This window comes from Leucopleurus acutus (genome assembly GCF_964270905.1).
Source record: "Leucopleurus acutus genome assembly, chromosome: 14".
Lineage (NCBI taxonomy): Eukaryota > Metazoa > Chordata > Mammalia > Artiodactyla > Delphinidae > Leucopleurus > Leucopleurus acutus.
Window position 1 is genome coordinate 73147731 of NC_139156.1, and position 19163 is coordinate 73166893.

Consider the following 19163-nt stretch of genomic DNA (forward strand, 5'->3'; position numbering starts at 1 on the left):
AGGTAACATTTGCTTTACTTGTATTCAAGTATGGAGCCTATGTGTCACAGAAAAGTTTAGGTATTTTTAAACAATGATTAATAAGGTAAATAAACCTGCTAGTTGAGTATTCATTATATTTCCAAAGATTAAGTATGGAATGAAGAAAGGGGGTCAAATCTTGACTCCTCACCATTTAATACTAAATATTTCAAAGCTAATTTAAGAAAGCAAATGTCAGCAAAGAGGATATCCAACACTAGAAGGAATAATTAAAATTGGAACATGGGAAAATAATGACATCAATCTTGTTCTCTCTGTCACACTTATCTGTGTGTATAAGCCTCACTTACCATTAGTATGTGTAATTACACACCTAGTAAAATGCATAATTTCCAGATAAGACAATTCTTCCAAAAGATTTGCCAAGTTAAAATTTATTATCAGTATTAAAATAAGATCAGTTTCATATCAGTGAAAATACTGAAACATAAGAAAGAATTCTTAAGCCAGATTACTGTTATCCTCTCTACAGCTACATCTGAAGGAATGTATGTATCAGAAAAGATATGTGATAAGCAGACAGGTAAGAGAATAAATATCAGAGAATTGTTACATGTCTAAAACACCTAAAGGTTAATTTTTATTCTCAAACCATAAAATAAAATTGACCACATAAAGCAATTTTCAGCCCTTAGGTATTTTAACAAATATCCTACAGTCTATAAGCTGCCATGACATTCTTCATTTGGCAGTTATAGGGAAAAATGTGTGCTTCAGTGGAAAACTGTGAATTGACTACAGCACACTCTTCTGGCTATCTTCTGATTTTGTGGAATCTATTTTACAACTCTGTAATTTGTAGACTACTGATAACAATTCAGTTATTCTTGTCTACGTACATGTAAGTGAATTTTGCCCAGTGGAAGTAAAATCTTCCTTGCCTGCCCTTGCTCTTCACCCACCCCATACCAGTTTTGCCTCCACTTAAACATTTATTTCAATATCCTGATCCATAAAAATGTCTTTTTTCTGGATCATCCTTTGAATTGGCTGTAATACCTCATCAGTTACCTCATTAATGTGTTAAAGAAAATCTTTAACACATGTTAATTTTTATGTCTGTATGAGAGTCAAGATTTCAGCTTTCCCAGAAAAAAATGTATTTTACCCATATATTTGGCATTTCATTTTCTTACACAATTTCTTGAAGGAATAGGGCTTTTAAATGACATATAATTTTTATTCTTCCCAATGTCAAATATATCATATTAGTAATTAATAGAACCTTATTCCTTCTTTCAAAATGTCCTCATACTTAGAAAGCTTTAAGATACAAATGAATACAAGGATGTTTAGAATTTTACCTTGTGTTTAAATTTATTGGAGTTCTTGTTCTCTTTCTTATTGAGGTCAATGAAATAGTGTGTAATACGGTCTTTTGATTTTGAATCCATTTCCCATGAAATCTTGAATGAGTCACACGTAATGTTGCTTATTTTGATGTTATGTGGCACGGGAAGTTCTTCCATCTCTGCTATGCCACTGTCTTGTGATTTGTTTCCTGCAAGAAAACAATGCACAGATAATTTCCAACTAATGGATTTTTTCTAGTTTGCAAGACCATTAGCTGTGTACCTGTTTCTGAACTCACCTAATTACTAAATTTGAGATTTCATTTTGTTCATGAAGTAATTTGAGTGTTAATGATAGTAAAACTATCATTACAAGATCATATTACCAACAAAATGCATAAATGAATTAGTCCTTACCACCTCTACGTTTTCAATTCCTTTTCCAATTTCTGCGTTCACAGAAATAAAAACAATAACACTGGTGATCCATCTTTCTAATCTATGAAAGATTAGCCGTACATGGTAGGTTCTGCTGAAAGACCCCAAGCGACCATTTTTCTTACATGACCAATCGATTCTGCTCTAAAGTAATAATACTAGGTGTTTTAAGCCAGATGAAATCAGAAATGTTGATAATGAAATGAAACAATCCAGTCAAATAAAGGCAATGTTTCTTTTAAAAAAAATCTGAGGTATCAGTGAGTCAATAAAAATTACTCTCCCTTCCCTCTTTTGGAAATTTATATATAGAAATAGCATGTAATGTTTATGCTACGTACATAAATAATATCAAAGACCATTCTCTTAACAGTTACTATGTGAAGGATTACTCTAGGAATCTTTTTACCTGTTGTATCTTCCTAAATTTAATTTTGAATGCTGAAACAATAGATAAGGTTAAAAGAAAGAAAATGACTGCCATGTTGATTGATATCATTAAAATCTTGAAGAACGCATCTGACGTCTAGTTACTTTACAGACTATGTCCTACATTTCCAATTAGAGAAAATGTTATCACTTTGGCTAATATTATAGAGCAGAATATGATGGATGACAGGACAAAAAGAGAAAATATAGACTTGCCAAGTTTGTTTCATATGTAGGAAAGACATACTGAGTGAAATTTTACTCCACTTCTCCTTCCTATGTTCCCTTCCCCCAAGCCAACATAAAATTCAGTGCCCAAGAAAAAAAAAGTGTAATTGTTATTTATGTTATAAAAGTTGTAGGTCATAAATCAGCTACATAATTTGTTCCTTAAAAGAATAAACAGGGACTTCCCTGGTGGCACAGTAGTTAAGAATCCGCCTGCCAATGCAGGGGACATGGGTTCGATCCCTGGTTCGGGAAGGCCCCACATGCTGCGGAGCAACTAAGCCTGTGTGCCACAACTACTGAGCTTGCACTCTAGAGCCCCTGAACCACAACTGCTGAGCCTGCGTGCCATAACTGCTGAAGCCCACGCACCTGGAGCCCGTGCTCCGCAACAAGAGAAGCCACCGCAGTGAGAAGCCCGCACACCGCAATGAACAGTAGCCCCTGATCGCCACAACTAGAGAAAGCCCGCGTGCAGCAACGAAGACTCAACAGAGCCAAAAATAAATAAATTAAAAAAAAGAATAAACAAATCTTGATCGACAATAACTGAAAGGAACAACAATCAATGTAGCAACACCTTCCACTTCCATATTAGCTTGTGCTCTCTGCCCCCATACTCCCATCTCAATTACTGATATAAATCTTTTGATATTCCCAGTCTTATTAAATCATTCACCTATGTTCTCTCATCCCAAGCTGTGTTGTGGCCAGAGGAACCCGATGACAGTCAAAGACTAATTTCGAAATAACTGAAGTTCTTTATTGTCATTTCTTGAACAATACTTTTAAAAATCCTTCTTTCTTCTCTCATGTACTCCCTCACACCCAGGCTTTCCCAGATTCCCACTCCATAAAACTCCCAGAAAAATTACTCCCTCACCTTTTTTCCCTCCCCACCTGCCCTCGTAGAATCTCAAAATTGCTTCCTGCTAAAGCCTTTCAGAAGTCAAGTGTAGGGAAGAAACAAAGTGGAATCTCTTTAGTGGCCTTGGGAAAGGGAAAGGCAATAAATATACAAACAGTAATTTTTGTTCTATTTATAAAAGCTCACATTTTAACCTATTATTCTGACTGCAGTTATCTTTAAAACATAAGCAATGTTAAATGAAAAACTTTCTGGACTAATAGCAGAAATTTCTGTACAAATTATATGCATTATGAGGAGGAATCAAGATGCCTGAGGAGTAGGATGTGGAGCTCACCTCCTTCCACAAACACATCCGAAACACATCTTCAAGTGGAACAATTTGCACAGAACATCTACTGAACACTGGCAGAAGACCTCAGACTTCCGAAAGGGCAAGAAAACCTCCACATAAGGACAAAGGAAAAAAAAGAAAAAGGAGTTGGGATGGGACCTGTGCCCCAGGGAGGGAGTTGTGAAGGAGGAAAGGTTCTCACACCCTAGGAAGTCCCCTCACCGGCAGGGAGATCAGCCTGGACGAGGGGGAGCGTCAGAGCCTCTGAGAAGAGTGCAGCAACCAGTTTGCGGAAGGCAAAATGGAGTGACCTACTGCCACCCTGTGCTCCCTAGCCTGAGATGCTCATCCACTGGTATGGGTGGGGGCTGCGTGCTGAAGCTTGGGCTTCAGAGGTCAAACCCAGGGAGAGGAACAGCGTTGCCTGTGGGGAGACAGCCTGAAGAGGCTGGACTGTGGCAACTGAGGGTGTATTTGGAAGAACCTGGGCATGCCAGAGGGGCAAGTCACCATTACTGGGGGGTGCACGAGGACAGGGTGGGACTGCCATAGGAGCTTCTTTCCCTGTGTGCATGCTCTCAGGCAACAGAACACCACATATATGAGCTGTTGGGGTGGGCATGAGCTGCTACCGTCACCGTGGGCTCCAGAAGTGGGCGTGGGCTGCTACCAAAACTAGGGGACCTGTGTGCAGGCGCGAATTGCTGTCCCCACTGTCCTGGGGGTGAGTGGGCCCTGCCGCAGCTAGGAGACCTGGGAACAGAAGCTAGTTGCTGCCCCTGCCGTATGGGGAGCACGCACGGGGGGTGAGCAGGCACCAATCACTGCCCCTGCTGTCCTGGGAATGCGTGGGCCGTAGCCACCACTGGGAGACCCAGGAGCAGGTGCCCATTGATGCCCCTGCTGTCCTGGGGGCACATAGCCAGTGCTGCCACTGAGAGACCCATGGTTGGGGGCGGACCACTGCTCCTGCCATACCAGGAGAGCATGCAAGAGCTGCTGCCCCTATGCATCCCATATCAAGGGGATAATGGCCAGTACACACTGACGAAAGAGGCAGAAAGCATCCAAACTAAAAGTAGCCCCTCAATTCTGGACAAGATGGTGGAGTAAAAGAACTTCAGCTCACTTCCTCTTACAAAAACACCAAAATCACAACTAGCTGCTGAACGACCATCAACAAAAAAGACTGGAACCTACCAAAAAAAAAATTTTACACCCAAAGACAAAGAAGAAGCCACAACGAGTCGGTAGAAGGGGTGCTTCCGTGGTATAATCAAATCCCATACCCTTTGGGTGAGAGACCCACAAATTGGAAAATAATTATATCCCAGAGGTTCTCCCACAGTAGTGATAGTTCTGAGCCCCAGGTCAGGCTCCATAGCCTGAGGGTCTGGCATCAGAAGGAGGAGCCTCGAGAGCATTTGGCTTTGAAGGCCAGCAGGGCTTGAGCGCAGGAGCTCCACAGGACTGGGGGAAATAGAAACTGCACTCTTGGAGGGTGCACACAAGATTTCACATACACTGGGACCCAGAACAAAGCAGTGACTCCACAGGAGCCTGGGCTAGACCACCCTGTGTGTTGTGGAGGGTCTCCTGGGGAGGTGTGGGTTGGCTGTGGTGCAGAGGAGGGGCAAGGAGACTGGAGGTGGAGGCCCCATAAAATATTGATTGGCACGAGCTCTCCGAGAGGTGGCCATTTGGGCACTGAGACCTGGCTCCACCCAACAGCCTGCAGGCTCCAGTACTGGGATGCCTCAGGCCAAACCATCAGCAGACAGGCTGCCTAAAGTTGTACTGAGCTCACAGCCACTTTAAACACACCCCTTGACATGGCCCTGTCAACCAGAGGGACAACACACAGTTCCACACACCAGTGGGCAGGCAGCAGTCCCTCCCTCCAGGAAACCTGCACAAGCCCCTGACCCAAACTCACCCCCACAAGGGTGCAAACACCAGAAGTAAGAGAAACTATGATCCTGCAGCCTGCGGAAAGGAGACCGCAAACACAGAAAAGTCAGACAAAACGAGACGGCAGAGGAGTATATTCCAGATGAAGGAATAAGATAAAAACCCAGAAGAACAAGTAAGTGAAGTGGAGTTAGGCAATCTTCCCCCAAAATAATTCAGAGTAAAGATGATCCAAGATCTTAGAAAAAGAATGGAGGCACAGATCGAGAAGACACAAGAAATGTTTAACAAGTCTTAGAAGATTTAAAGAACAAACACTGATGAACAATAACTGGAATGAAAAATACACTAGAAGGAATCTATAGTGGAATAAATGAGGCAGAAGAATGGGTAAGTGAGCAGTATCAGAGACCTCTTGGGCAGCATTAAATGCCATAAATTCACATTATACGGGTCCCAGAAGGAAAAGAGAAAGAGAAAGGTCCAAGAAATTATTTGAAGAGATTATAGCCAAAAACTTCCCTAATGTGGGAGAGGAAACATTCAGTCTCGAACGCATAGAGTCCCAGGCAGGATAAACCCAAGTAGCAACAGGCCAAGACACATGTTAATCAAATTGACAAAAATTAAAGACAAAGAAAAAATATTAAAAGCAACGAGAAAGCATAAGTAACATACAAGGGGTGGTGACTTCGCTTCACTGTGCAGTACTACCGTTAGAGGCTCTAATTCCCTGAGACTTTAGAGTCTCAGGCCACTTGAGGCATGTGAGGCGAAATGGTTCTGGGCAAGAGGATCAGGTGGTGGCAATGGAGGGGCCACCGCCATCTCAGGATACCTGTAGGGAAAAAGCCTGAGGGGCCCTCTCAGTCGTTGGAGACTGCGCTTTCTTCCTTTGCCGGGCCCTGCCTACCGCGAAGATGAGTTCGGCCTGGGTCACTTCTTTCGAGAAGGAGCATATCTGGATGTATCTGCAGGCACTCAGCTTCGAGCCGGGCTCGGTGAGTATAGCCAGTGGAAAGATCGTGTCGCACACGCACCTCGGAGTGAACACGTTTGACAAGTTGAACAGTGATGCCTTTCAGATAGCTTCTTATTTTTTGTTTCAAACCCTTGACCAGTCTCTCACTAAAGAAGTGTTCAAACTTTGTTGGCCTCCATTTGACCAAAAATGTGATACTGAATTCCGAAAACATTGCTGTGAATGGTTAAAAAAGATTTCTGCTGAATGTGGAAGTAGCTTTCTTCAAGTTGTTGGTTCACTATTTCTTTCTCCTGGTGGTCCTAAGTTTATTCATCTGATGTATCACTTTGCAAGTTTTGTTGCAATAAATTATATAAAAAGCCATTCTAAAAATTCTTCTATACATTTTAGAGATATTTAACATAAAGCCACAAGATTTGTGCAAGTGCATTGCCAGATGCCATGTAGCACATAACAGAGTTTTACAAATTTTGCAAAGAGAAGACTGTTACCCGAAAATGCACAACTGTCAGTTAAACAAATACGAAATTTGAGATCAGAATGTATAGGACAGCAAAACCAAATTAAAAAAATGGAACCCTATGATGACCAAATTAATATACAAGAGAAAATTCAAAAGGTTCGGTCTTTGTGGGCTTCAGTGAATGAAACACTCACGGCTTTGGAAAAAGAGAAGTTGTTAGTTCAGTCCTTACAACCAATATACTTTAGATGGAACTAATGTTGCTATCAATATTCCAAGGCTCTTACTTGACAAAATTGAGAAACAAATGTGTCAGCTGCACATAGGAAATGTTTAAGAGGCTGGAAAATTGAATCTCTAAACAGTTATTCAGTTATTAAATGAAATCTTGAAAGTAATGAAATATGAACATTGTCAGGCTAACCAAGCAAGACTGGCAATAGACCTTCACTTCCTTGAAAAAGAGACCAAATTTCAGAGAGAAAGATTCATTTGCCTGAAGAGAAAGTTGTTTCAGATTGCCTCAAGTGTGTGCTTCAGAAACCTGTGCTGACCAGTTGCATAGGTGAACCAACAAAACAAAATCTGTCAGATTTGTTAAATAAGGACATAATTTGTAAGCAAGATTTCTAATGTACAGCTTTACAGAACAAGCTTTTAGAAACTAGCCAAATAGAGACATTCTCCCCTGCTGTAGGCAATAGGAGAAATGTCATAGGTAGCAGTGAAGAAGAGTATATTAAAATATCAGACCACTCGAAAGCTTCTTACAAAGATCTTTCCATGCATAAAAGTATGTTATGGAATTCTTTTCAGATATCAAGTGGAATTAGTTCCAGTTTTAAAGGTAGTGATTTTGGCATATTACATGAAACTCTTCCAAAAGAAGTTGGTCACTTAAGTCTTAATAGCTCCAGTAGTACAGAGGCCAATCTTAAACTGGAACCAAATAGTCCTATGCACAGTGGCATTTTCCCAGAAGGTGTTGTGGGAGGAAGACAGAATACTCCAGAATCAGACTTTAATTTACAGGCTACTTGCAGTGGATATGAAGCTCTGAAGAAATCTCTGTCCAAGCAAAGGGAAGAAATTTGCCTCTCTAATCCTGAAACACTTGAAAGACACAAACCAGAATTGAGCCTTACTTCCCAATACATGCAAACTGATGATATGCTTAACTTTTTGGGCACTCATGATTTGCACATTGACTATACAAAACCATCTTCATGCATGTCCCTTGGTGAAAGAAAACAGTCTCTTTCACCACTAATTAGGTTTTCTCCAGTGGAACAAAGATTGAGAACCACAATACCATGTAGTCTTGGAGAACTTCTACCTAATTTAACAGTCAATTTTGCTGAAGAAGAAATCTTGAATAAGAGTCTTGACGCAAAAGAATCTCCATCTGACTTGAAAGATGAAGCAGTAGCCCAGTCAATTTAACTATGATGAACTTAAGTTGAAGCAATGTCACAGGATAAAAACTGATTTGTAATTTAAATACACATTGGAAGTGTAACTGTTTTTCAAGGTCTAAAAAAGTCCTAAATAATGCTTTTTAGCCCTCTCTACTGATTTTAGGTAAGGAGAGTATGTTTGGATTTTCTCTCTCTGTATAGATATGGGGTTGAAATGTGAAGTATTTGGAAAGCAAACAAGTTATGAGAAGCCATTTTGGTTTCTTGCATAATCTTGTAAGCATGAAGTGAATGGCAAAGTATTAGGTTAACTAATTCACTATGTTCTATGTTCTATGTTTCAGATAATTAACATAAGGATGAGTAGTTTTTGATGTGTTTTATTAAGTGGATAACTTAATAGCCATTGGATATACTGATCTTTCTTTTTAGGGAAATAAACAACTTTTATTGTTTCTTTTTAGAACATTCTGGTACTAAACAAAAAAAGTGAGGAAAGTAATGCTTTGGGGTATATAATCAAAATGACAATATTTAAGTTTGGGAAAGCTCTAAAGAGGCTTAATGATTATTCAGGTAGGTTGATCCTGAAAAATGATGTTTGATGGAATAAAGTGCATGTGATGATAGTGAAGACTGGAGCAGGATGAATTTAGAAAAAAGGAAAAAGGTGGAAGATGACTAGATACTTTTGAGGGACACTAACTATAAATCCATTCAGTGGGTTGTATAGCAGTTTTATATTTAGTCTAATTTAGACTTTGAGAATTTAACTCTAGTTTTTTTTTTTAACAGAAAAAATGTAAATTAAAAAATTAGTCTGTGTTTTTTTTTTTTTTTGGAGGGCCACTGTTTTGGGGGAAGGGAGCTCATTTTTTCTTTAATTTTTTAATTTAAAAAATTTTTTGTTGGAGTATGGTTGCTTTGCAATGTTGTGTTAGTTTCTGCTGCACAGTGAAGTGAACGTGCCATAATCATACACACATCCCCTCCCTCTTGGGCCTCCCTCCCTCCCACCCCCCATCCCTCCCAACTGGGCCATCATAGAGTGCCGAGCTGAGCTCCCTGTGCTATATAGAAGGTTAAGGAAGCTAATTTTTAAATTTTTTTTTAAATAGTGATCTTGGGGTCTTATTTATTTATTTTTATTTAATTTATTTTTGGCTGTGTTGGGTCTTCGTTTCTGTGCGGGGGCTTTCTCTAGTTATGGCAAGCGGGGGCCACTCTTCATCGCGGCGCGCAGGCCTCTCACTATCGCGGCCTCTCTTGTTGCGGAGCACAGGCTCCAGATGCGCAGGCTCAGTAGTTGTGGCTCATGGGCCTAGTTACTCCGCGGCATGTGGGATCTTCCCAGACCAGGGCTCGAACCCATGTCCCCTGCATTAGCAGGCAGATTCTCAACCACTGCACCACCAGGGAAGCCCAAGGGAGCTAATTTTGATAGTTACTTTCCTCCTCAAAAACCATCAGGTCCCCACTGCCTACAGAACAGCTTCAAATTTACTTGAGAAAATTGAATTTGGGGTTAAATAACTTGTGCAGTGTTACACAGCTAAGTCAGTGGTGAAGCTAGGATTTGACCCTATTTTCCTTCCTTAATATACCAACAAGACCTCCTAGAAGTAACTAAAGGGCCAGGATGTAGGATATGGCTGCAAGAGTGGGCCTTCTGTATGCTAAATGGGAGTCAGATGTGAGGCCTCTTGTACAGTGTCCTGCCCCATGTAGTCAGACCCCCCTGGCCAAGAAACGGGCTTGTCTTTAGCATCCAAGTGAATACATGCCATTGCCCTCTGTGAACCAGGAGGTTAAGCACACTCTGGAAGGGTGATAGCACCTACAGCACCCCCGTGTCTAGCCTCAACTCTTAACCATCACAGCCTTGTCCAATTTGCCAAGAAACTGGCAAAAAGAGGAGAAAAGTTTTAGGGAAGAGTTCTGGAAGTGGATGGGCTTAATAGTTCATCTTCTCTCACTCATTTTGGCTTACTTTCTCTCTGTTGCTTGTTTGATCCAAGTTTGAAGGCCAGTCTTTTTTTGTGTGAGGAAAGACAGAAGAAAAGCACAAATAACTACCTTCTTTGCAGTGGAAAAGAAAGAGAAAGAGAAAAGCTTCTCCTAAGGTGCCATATTCTTTTATTAGTTAATAGAACAAATAGGGATTCTAAGTCTACTGGGAAACTATCCTTTAGTCTTAAGAAACCTAGTATCGGTAAATCCAAAATTAACACGTTAAGGAGAAGGTAGAGCTATCATATTAGCATCTACAAAGTGCCAGAACTATTCCTGGATACTTAATAATACATATCATTTAATTCTTACACCTCTGTAAGACAGTGATATTGTACCTATATTACAGGTAATGATACCAAAGCTAGGGAGCTTAAATGACTTGTCTAAGATGGACTCGAGGAATTACCTGGGATACATCTTAAAAAAACGTATATTCTGTAGGTCTAAAATGAGGATTAGAAATCTGCATTTTAAGTAGCTTCCCTGGTAATTCTTTGGCTCAATAAAAAGCTTGAGAGCCACTGCTAGGAGATACAGATTCACATTTAGCCCTGGGGTATCTTCAAGAAGCTAGGTACACTATTACATACATACTGCTTTAGAGATTTTAGCTCTCTGATGAGGAAGCTGAAGTTCACCCATAAGTGTGGGCCCTGAATTATTGAGAATCAAATGATCAAAATATCTTTGGATATTAATGGATTTACAAAAAACCACAATGCTGTTAAGTGAGTCATACCTGTGATAGGCTGAGAGGAAGGGAAGAAAAAAGACCTACAAAAACAATCCCAAAACAATTAACAAAATGGCAATAAGATCATACAAATCGATAATTGCCTTAAAGGTAAATGGATTATTAGGCTCCAACCAAAAGACACAGACTGGCTGAATAGATTTTAAAAAAACAAGACTTGTATATATACTGTCTACAAGAGACCCACTTCAGACCTAGGGACACATACAGACTGAAAGTGAGGGGATGGAAAAAGGTATTCTATGAAAATGGAAATCAAAAAAAGCTGGAGTAGCAATACTCATATCAGACAAAATAGACTTTAAAATAAAGACTGTTACAAGAGACAAGGAAGCACACTACATAATGATCAAGGGATCAATCTAGAAAGAAAATGATACAATTGTAAATATATATGCACCCAACACAGGAGCACCTCTATATGTAAGGCAAATGCTAATGGCCATAAAAGGGGAAATCGACAGTAACAAAATAATACTGGGGGACTTTAACACCCCACTTACAACAGTGGACAGATCATCCAAACAGAAAATTAATAAGGAAACACAAGCCTTAAATGACACATTAGACCAGACAGAGTTAATTGATATTTATAGGATATTCCATCCAAAAGCAGCAGATTACACTTTCTTCTCAAATGCACATGGAATATTCTCCAGGATAGATCACATCTTGGGTCCCAAATCAAGGCTCGATAAATTTAAGAAAATTGAAATCATTTCAAGCATGTTTTCTGACCACAACACTATGAGAGTAGAAATCAATTACAGAAAATAAAATGTAAAAAACACAAACACCTGGAGACTAAACAATATGTTACTAAACAACCAATGGATCACTGAAGAAATCAAAGAAATCAAAGAAATCAAAAAAAAAAAATACCTAGAGACAAATGACAATGAAAACACGATGATCCAAAACCTATGTGACACACCAAAAGCAGTACTAAAAGGGAAGTTTATAGCAATACAATCTTACCTCAAGAAACAAGAAAAATCTCATATCATTGAAACTAAAAGCTGGTTCTTTGAGAAGATAAAAAAAATTGATAAGCCTTTAGCCAGACTCATCAAGAAAAAAAGGGAGAGGGATCAAATCAACAAAATTAGAATAGAAAAAGGATAAGTTACAACGGACACCACAGAAATACAAAGGATCATAAGAGACTACTACAACTATACACCAATAAAATGGACAACCTAGAAGAAATGGACACATTCTTAGAAACGTACAACCTTCCAAGACTGAACCAGGAAGAAATAGAAAATATGAACGGACCAATCACAAGTTCTGAAATTGAAACTGTGATTAAAAATCCAACAAACAAAAGTCCGGGACCAGATGACTTCACAGGCAAGTTCTATCAAACATTTAGAGAAGAGTTAACACCTATCCTTCACAAACTCTTCCAAAAAATTGCAGAGAAAGGAACACTCCCAACCTCATTCTACGAGGCCACCATCACCCTGATACCAAAACCAGACAAAGATACCACAAAAAAAGAAAATTACAGGCCAATATCACAGATGAACACAGACGCAAAAATCCTCAACAAAATACTAGCAAACTGAATCCAACAATGCATTAAAAGGATCATACACCATTATCAAGTGGGATTTATCCCAGGGATGCAAGGATTTTTCAATATCCACAAAAATCAGTGTGATATATCACATCAACAAACTGAAGAATAAAAATCATATAATTATCTCAATAGATGCAGAAAATACTTTTGACAAAATTCAACACCCGATTATGATAAAAGCGCCCCAGAACGTGGGCACAGAGGGAACATACCTCAACATAATAAAGGCCATATATGACAAACCCACAGCAAACATCACTGTCAATGGTGAAAAACTGAAAGCATTTCCTTTAAGATCAGGAATGAGACAAGGATGTCCACTCTTGTCACTATTATTCAACATAGTTTGGAAATCCTAGCCATGGCAATGAGAGAAGAAAAAGAAATAAAAGGAATCCAAATGGGAAAGGAAGAAGTAAAACTGTCACTGTTTGCAGATGACCTGATACTATGCATAGAAAATCCTAAAGATGCTACCAGAAAACTACTAGAGCTTATCAATGAATTTGGTAAAGTTGCAGGATACAAAATTAATACACAGAAATGTCTTGCATTCCTATACACTAACAATGAAAGATCAGAAAGGGAAATCAAGGAAACAATCCCATTTACCATCACATCAAAAAGAATAAAATACCTAGGAATAAACCTATCCAAGGAGGCAAAAGACCTGTACTCAGAAAACTATAAGATATTGATGAAAGAAACTGAAGATGACACAAATAGATGGAGAGATATACCATGTTCTTGGATTGGAAGAATCAATATTGTGGAAATGACTATACTACCCAAAGCAATCTACAGATTCAATGCAATCCCTATCAGATTAACAATGGCATTTTTCACAGAACTAGAACAAAAAAATTTTTTAATTTGTATGGAAACATAAAAGACCCCAAATAGCCAAAGCAATCTTGAGAAAGAAAAACGGAGCTGGAGGAATCAGGCTCCCTGATTTGAAACTATACTACAAAGCTACAGTCATCAAAACAGTATGGTACAAACACAGAAATACAGATCAATGGAACAGGATAGGAAGCCCAGAGATAAACCCACGCACCTATCGTCACCTAATTTATGACAAAGGAGGCAAGAATATACAATGACGAAAAGACAACCTCTTCAATAAGTGGTGCTGGGAAAACTGGACAGCTACATGTTAATGAATGAAATTAGAACACTCCCTGACACCTTACACAAACATAAACTCAAAATGGATTAAAGACCCAAATATAAGGCTGGATACTATAAAACCCTTAGAGGAAAACATAGGCAGAACACTCTATGACATAAATTGCAGCAATATCTTTTTTGACCCACCTCCTAGAGTAATGAAAGTAAAAACAAAGATAAACAAATGCAACCTAATTAAACTGAAAATCTTTTACACAGCAAAGGAAACCATAAGCAAAATGAAAAGACAACCCTCAGAATGGAAGAAAATATTTGCAAATGAAGCAACTGACAAGGGATTAATTTCCAAATTATACAAACAGCTTATGCAGCTCAATATCAAAAAAACAAACAACCCAATCAAAACAACAACCAAAAAAAAGACATACAGATGGCCAAGAGGCACATAAAAAGATGCTCAACAACACTAATTATCAGAGAAATGCAAATCAAAACTATAATGTTGTATCACCTCACACCAGTCAGAATGGCCATCATCAAAAAGTATATAAACAATAAATGCTGGAGAGTGTGTGAAGAAAAGGGAACCCTTCTACACTTTGGGTGAGAATGTAAATTGGTACAGCCACTATGGAGAACAATATGGAGGTTCCTTAAGAAACTAAAAATAGAGGGACTTCCCTGGTGGTCCTGTGGTGAGACTCCGCACTCCCAACGCAGGGGGCCCAGGTTCAATCTCTGGTCAGGGAACTAGATCCCACATGCCGCAGCTAAGAGTTCACATGCCACAACTAAAGATTCTGCATGCCGCAATTAAAAAAACAAAGGAAAAAACCCAAAAAAGATCCCGCACGCCACAACAAAGATCCTGCACACTGCAACAAATATCCCGTGTGCTGCAACTAAGACCCCATGCAGCCAAATAAATAAATAAAATAAAGATTTAAAAAAAACCCTAAGGCTTCCCTGGTGGCGCAGTGGTTGAGAATATGCCTGCTAATGCAGGGGACACGGGTTCGAGCCCTGGTCTGGGAGGATCCCACATGCTGCGGAGCAACTAGGCCCGTAAGCCACAACTACTGAGCCTGCGCATCTGGAGCCTGTGCTCCGCAACAAGAGAGGCCACGATAGTGAGAGGCCCGCACGCCGCGATGAAGAGTGGCCCCTGCTTGCCACAACTAGAGAAAGCCCTAGCACATAAGTAAAGACCCAACACAGCCAAAACAAAAAAAAAAACCAAAACCTAAAAATAGAGCTACCATATGATCCAGCAATCCCACTCCTGGGCATATGTCTGGAGAAAATCATGCTTCGAAAAGATAAATGCACCCCAATGTTCATTGCAACACTATTTACAATAGCCAAGACATGGAAGCAACCTAAATGTCCACTGACAGAGGAATGACTAAAGAAGATATGGTACATACATTCAACGGAATATTACTCAGAAATAAAAAAGAATGAAATAATTCCATTTGCAGCAACATGGATGAACCTAGAGATTACCATACTATGTGAAGTAAGTCAGAGAAAGACAAATATCATATGATATCACTTATACATGGAAACTAATTCAAAAAATGATACAAATGAGCTTATTTACAAAATAGAGACTCACAGACTTAGAAAACAAACTTATGGTTATCAAAGGGGAAAGGTGGTAGGGAGGCATATGTTTGGAGGTTGTGATTAACATTTACACACTACTATGGATAAAATAGATAATGAACAAGGACCTACTGCATAGCACAGGGAACTCTACTCAAATATTCTGAAATAGCCTATATGGGAAAAGAATCTGAAAAAGAATCGATATATGTATATGTATAACTGACTCACTTAGCTCTATTCCTGAAACTAACATAACATTGTAAATCAACTACTCCAATATAAAATAAAAATTAAATTTAAAAAAGGAATCGTATGCATTATGACTGTCTACATAATTTCACACAACAGTGAAAAAATTGTTTTTTAAGAAAAAAATAAAGCTATTTAGCATTTGACCCAATTTAATGACAATACTTCAATATACTGACAGTAACTAAAATACTATATTTTGCCATTTAAACTTCCAGCATGTTATCTTTTCAACCTTAAAGTTATAAACAATTATTTTCTAGAATACTTTATTTTATATGGTTTCTCTTCTACTTATTAAAACTTGATTAAAATTTTGTTACCTTTATTGAAAGGAGGAAACTTTTGCTCATATCATATTTTGCTATTCAGAACAATATAAAGCTCAAACCTATAAAGGATATGCTATATCAAGAACCCTCATTTTCAAGCTACTTATCATAATCCCAGTTCTTTACAAACCTACTTAGCCTCTATGCAGCTTTCTTACTTGGGAAGAAAAAGATAAGAATTTAATTTAATAATTCCTACCAGTTTACATGTAACTTGCTTCCTACTCATGCTGTGTGAATCAATTTTTAACTGAGATTTTGAGATAAGTGACAGAAGACAGTGATTCTGTCTTTAAAACCGGTGAAACAACAGTGATCCACATGTTGTTAATATTCAATAACCAGCCAATACTATCTTAGATCTATACGATCAAGTGTATTTCCAAATGCAGCTTCCCTTTTTTAGTAAGACTTCATCTTAAAGGTAATTCTAGCTACATTTCTCTACTTTACACACCAAATAATTCTAATAACTCTGGCTGTGCTGCTCACTGGTAATACTGAATGGAGAACAAATAAGTGGCACTTTCTATCCATCCAAAAGATGAAAACTGCTTTTTCAGAACAAACATTTCAAAAGCACTTTTCCAACAACAGCAATTATTAAAATGTAAACTGAAAACATAGCCAAATTATACTGATATATTTTATATGTTCGGCTCTTCTCTCAATGAACTTAAGTTGTCTTGCAAAAAATGATCAGATATTAAAAAAAAGATTTATTGAAATATAATTCACATACCATACAGCCACTCGTTTTAAGTGTACAAGTCAATGGCTTTTAGTAGATTCAGAATTGTGCATCTGCCCCACAATCAATCACAGAACATCTTTTTTTTTTTAATAGCAGAATAAACCCTACACACCTTAGTTATCACTCTCCAAGCCCAACCTCTCCATGTCCCCTCTTCCCTCAACTACTAATCAGTTTCCTGTCTCTAGATTTGCCTATACTGGGTATTTCATTTAAATGGTATCATGTAGTAAGTAGTCCTTTGTTATTGCCTTCTTTCACTTAGCATAATATTTTCAAGGTTCATCCATGTTGTAAAAAGACTTTATTCCTTTTTATTGCTGAATAATATCTCATTGTATGGATATACCAGCTTTTGTTTATTTACTTGTCAGCTGATGGACATTTGTTACTACTTTTTGGCTATCATATATAGTGTTACTATGAACATTCATGTACAAGTTTTTTTTTAAATAAATTTATCTATTTATTTATCTATCTATCTATCTATCTATCTATTTTTGGCTGCATTGGGTCTTCGTTGCTGTGTGGACTTTCCCTAGTTGTGGCATGCAGGGACTACTCTTCATTGCAGTGCACGGGCTTCTCATTGCGGTGGCTCCTCTTGTTGCAGAGCACGGGCTCTAGGCATGCAGGCTTCAGTAGTTGTGGTACACGGGCTCAGTAGTTGTGGCACATGGGCTTAGTTGCTCTGCGGCGTGTGGGATCTTCCCAACCAGGGCTCAAACCCATGTCCCCTGCATTGCTTAACCACTGTGCAACCAGGGAAGTCCTCATGTACAAGTTTTTGTGTGAACGTATATTTTCTCTTCTCTTGAGTGTATGCCTAGGAGTTGAACTGTTGGTTCATAATGGTAACTTTGTTTAACTCGGTAAGGAACGGCCAAACTGTTTTTCAAAGTGGCTACGCCATTTTACAATCCCACCAGCAGTGTACGTGGGTTCCAATTTCTCCACATCCTCATCCACACTTCTTACTATCTAACTTGTACTTTTGGTGTCATATCTAAGAGACCATTGCCTAATTCAAGGTCACAAAGATTTACACCTAAATTTTCTTCACCTAAATTTTCTTCTAAGAGTTTTACAGTTGTAACACATTTAAGTTTTGGATCCATACTCAGTTAATTTTTATACATGGTGTACAGTAGGGGTCCAAGTTCATTCTTTTCATGTGGATATGCAGTGATCTCAGCACCGTTTATTTTAAAAGATTATTTTTTCCTCATTTAATTGCTTTGGCACTATTGTCAAAAATCACTTGGCTATTGTATGATTTATTTCTAGACTCTCAATTCTATTCCATTACCACATTGTCTTGAATACTGTAGTAGCATTGTAGTATATCTTGAAATTGAGTAGTGTGAGTCCTCCAATTTTCTTCTTTTTCAAGATTATTTTGGCTATTCTGGGCCTCTTGACTTTCTACGTGAATTTTAGGATCAACTTTTCAATTTCTGCAAAGAAGTTAGGTGAAACTTTGATAGAGATTGAGTTGAACCTATAGAGCAATTTGAGTGATACTGTCATCTTAATGATATTATCTTCTAATCCATAAAGATGACTGCCATTTATTTAGGTCTTTAGTTTATTTCAACATGACCAGATATAAATGCCTTAGAAGTATTTAATGAGGAAGTAAATTTACATTATCGATGAAAAGATCACTGTAAATTCATTCCTTGTTAAAAGTCTTTTATGGAAGTTAACAAGCATACACCAAGTTTAGAAACGAATATAATGAATCCCCATGTACATATCACCCAGCTTCAACAATTATTAACATTTTGCTAGTTTTGTTTCATCTATTTACCACCTACTTATATTCACCTTTTAATTTTTTTTTTTTTTGTGGTACGCGGCCTCTCACTGTTGTGGCCTCTCCCGCTGCGGGGCACAGGCTCCGGACGCGCAGGCTCAGCGGGCATGGCTCACGGGCCCAGCCACTCCGTGGCATGTGGGATCTTCCCGAACCGGGGCACGAACCCGTGTCCCCTGCATCGGCAGGCAGACTCTCAACCACTGCGCCACCAGGGAAGCCCCGCTTTTAATTTTTTGATGGTATTTTAAAATATAATTTCAGACTTACAGAAAAGTTGCAAGAATAGTACTAAGTGCTCCCGTATCTTTCCTAAAGATTCTCCAATTATTCCATCTTAGATCCTCCATTCTCCTCTTTTCTCATTCCTCAAGTTTCGCTGGATCTCCCCTTCTCTTTCCAGTTGCTCTAGGGATGGACTTTGGAAAGGAGTTTGAGAAATAGTTGCACTGATTTTTTTTTTTTAACTTAGAGGTAATTTGAAGGTTATACATTCTCAGTTTA

General features: G+C 38.7%; 1 protein-coding gene and 1 pseudogene across 3 annotated transcripts in view; one reads left to right on the forward strand and one right to left on the reverse strand.

Annotated features, from left to right (window-relative positions):
* The window catches only part of PHYHIPL (phytanoyl-CoA 2-hydroxylase interacting protein like), a gene marked incomplete at both ends in the record, with an annotated part of 93304 nt that overhangs the window by 10206 nt on the left and 63935 nt on the right, over positions 1-19163 (reverse strand). For both annotated transcript variants that reach the window (XM_082854591.1, XM_082854590.1), the window contains one exon: positions 1347-1543. In XM_082854591.1, coding sequence (XP_082710717.1) covers positions 1347-1543 — 197 coding nt within the window. The remainder of the gene's footprint in view (positions 1-1346; positions 1544-19163) is intronic.
* Positions 6463-8433, forward strand: LOC309971437 (HAUS augmin-like complex subunit 6; annotated as a pseudogene). The gene is made up of 2 exons: positions 6463-7453; positions 7486-8433. The product of its transcript is annotated as an HAUS augmin-like complex subunit 6 (transcript).